Consider the following 2,722-nt stretch of genomic DNA (forward strand, 5'->3'; position numbering starts at 1 on the left):
CATTGGCAAAAAACCACGGGGTGTGTCATTTAAACATGGCGAAATACAATAAATGGGGCATTCATAAACTATTATGAATGCATTCTTCATCTCATTTGAGCATATACTATTCACAAAAACATAATTTGCTTCTTAATGTGTTAAACTTACTATTGAATGCACCTTTAATAATTATAGTTAATATGTGATGTAATTTGTTTGTGATGCATTTGTTGACGTAAACAAGAAAATATATTGAACGTTTTTACCATTTCTTTTTTTGCATGGCTATATTTGTATTGTGTTGCATTTATACTTTTTGTTTTTTTCCCTGCTGTCTGTGACCTGACTTAAAGTATTCACATACGCAAGGTGTCACAATTCACATATATTGGTTGCTGTTGTCTTTCTCAGCATGGCATCGTGCCCATTGTGGAGCCTGAGATCCTGCCTGATGGTGACCATGATCTGAAGAGGTGCCAGTATGTGACGGAGAAGGTCCTGGCAGCTGTGTACAAGGCTCTGTCAGACCACCACGTGTACCTGGAAGGAACCCTTCTAAAACCCAACATGGTGACCGCCGGTCACTCTTGCTCCCACAAGTACGCCCCTCAAGAAATTGCCATGGCAACTGTCACCGCCCTGCGTCGCACTGTTCCCCCTGCCGTTCCCGGTGAGTCAGATTCACTATTTCTTCATTCTGCTAAATCCCCCTTCGAATGGCACTTCGGAATAATCATGGCCACAATATTGAAGGGTTGTAGTGATAAGACCTTCAGAATGTAACGCAGTGATTATCTTCGTTTGTGTGTTACTCCCACAATGCCAATTTTTTTTGTATAAAAATCTCTGTGCAAACTGAATTGAATTTGACTATAAATTACACATATAAATCATACGTTTTATGACGATACAGCCTGACATTGATTCTCCTAGACAGCCATACAATATTTGTAGAAACGTCAAAACATGGCACGATACGATTGTGATTTGATTCAGCGATATGTATATTAATATTGATATTATGCACTGTAAACATGCTGCTGCAGTAAGTAATAACAACTTAAAATTTGTTGAGATCATTTAAATATCCAAGTAAACCAACAATATTAATTCAAGCACGAACACTTCATTTTTTTTTTTTAACTCATTATAGCAAACATATAAATGAACTATTTGAAATTGCAAATCCTGACATCCAGAACAAATAGTTTTTTTTTGTTTTTTTTTGAAAATCAGAAAATATCCTCATTAGGGCATACACAACAAAATGAGGTGAAAAGAACATTTATACAGATAAATAAATATTAAAAATGGAAATTTCTAACTAATCTAAAATCCGATGACCGCTCAGTGACAATTTGACATTTTTATAACAAACAAGTCTTCTAGTATATCTCATAAATATGTAAAAAAAATATAGATTTTTTTACACATTGCATTGACACATCATGTAGTTCAACGTTTGATCGATTCAAAGATCACAACTCCAATGTCTACCATCTTCTGCTCTAAAAGGCATTACCTTCCTGTCCGGAGGCCAGAGTGAGGAGGAGGCCTCAATCAATCTGAGCGCCATTAACCAGTGTCCCCTAAGCAAACCCTGGGCCCTCACCTTCTCTTACGGTCGTGCCCTGCAAGCCTCCGCACTGAAAGCCTGGGGGGGCAAGAAGGAGAATGGCAAGGCCTGCCAGGAGGAATTTGTCAAGAGAGCCATAGTACATAAACAACCTTACACAATGAAACGTTAATTATTCGGCCGATGCGTCTGTGCAAACATTTTTGACATCCATGATCTCACTGTTCCTGTATTTCACTAATCTCATGTGTCAATTTCCTCTACAGAACAACAGCGCAGCAGCCGCTGGTAAATATGTCTCCAAAGGAGACACCGCAGCAGCAGCGGGAGAGTCTCTGTTTGTGGCCAACCATGCTTATTGAAGAAACACAAGTGACCATACTTCCGCTGACTCATCCGGCTGTTCACTCATGTACACAGTGTGACACATCATGTCTGTGATCTAGACTCACTGTTACTCCTGTAGTCATTTTTTCACTGTCATTTGACGATGTCAAAGAAAATAAGTATCATTGGAACTGACCAGTCGGATAAAATTATCCAGTCTGCGCCTGTTTCATGCTGTCATTCTACTGATCTGTTCTATTTTTGCATCTGTTTTCTTTTTCACTAGATGTTTTGCAAAGGAATAAAGAACCAATGAACCAAACCCCTGATTGATTTTAAATTTAATGGTTTTAATAATTATCTGATTACATTATGCACTTGAGCTGTTTCAGATCTCAGAATCACTAATCTAATTATTATAAAACTGCCCAGAAAAGGTCATATAACAGAAGAAAGCTATCTGTTAGCATCTTAATGGCAGTTTTAATGATTTTTACAAAACCTTTCCGGAGAATGTCACATTTGACTCCAAAAAAAATGAAATATTAAAATAAAAACCATATAGCATTTTATTTTTTTAAAGAAATATTTATGGACTTTTTATGCCTTTAATGGGAGAGGCCAGTAGAGAGCTGACAGGAAAGGTTGGGTGGAGAGAGGGAAGTGGGATCGGCAAAAGACCTCGAGGCATTATATGTGACCCTGGACCACAAAACCAGTCATAAGGGTCCATTTTTCGAGATTTATACATCATCTGAAAGCTTTCCATTGATGTATGGTTTGTTAGGATAGGACAATATTTGGCTGAGATACAACTATTTGAAAATCTGGAATCTG

At 37.8% G+C, this 2,722-nt stretch overlaps 1 protein-coding gene across 1 annotated transcript in view; it reads left to right on the forward strand.

Annotated features, from left to right (window-relative positions):
- The window catches only part of LOC107660459 (fructose-bisphosphate aldolase A-like), a 2,724-nt gene extending 495 nt beyond the window's left edge, over positions 1-2,229 (forward strand). The window contains exons 2-4 of the mRNA XM_016449764.1: positions 352-652; positions 1,498-1,697; positions 1,825-2,229. Coding sequence (XP_016305250.1) covers positions 352-652; positions 1,498-1,697; positions 1,825-1,920 — 597 coding nt within the window. The 3' untranslated portion in view covers positions 1,921-2,229. The remainder of the gene's footprint in view (positions 1-351; positions 653-1,497; positions 1,698-1,824) is intronic.
- The last annotated feature ends 493 nt before the right edge of the window (positions 2,230-2,722 follow it).

The sequence above is a fragment of the Sinocyclocheilus anshuiensis genome, unplaced genomic scaffold, assembly GCF_001515605.1.
Source record: "Sinocyclocheilus anshuiensis isolate Anshui unplaced genomic scaffold, SAMN03320099.WGS_v1.1 scaffold2031, whole genome shotgun sequence".
Classification (NCBI taxonomy): domain Eukaryota; kingdom Metazoa; phylum Chordata; class Actinopteri; order Cypriniformes; family Cyprinidae; genus Sinocyclocheilus; species Sinocyclocheilus anshuiensis.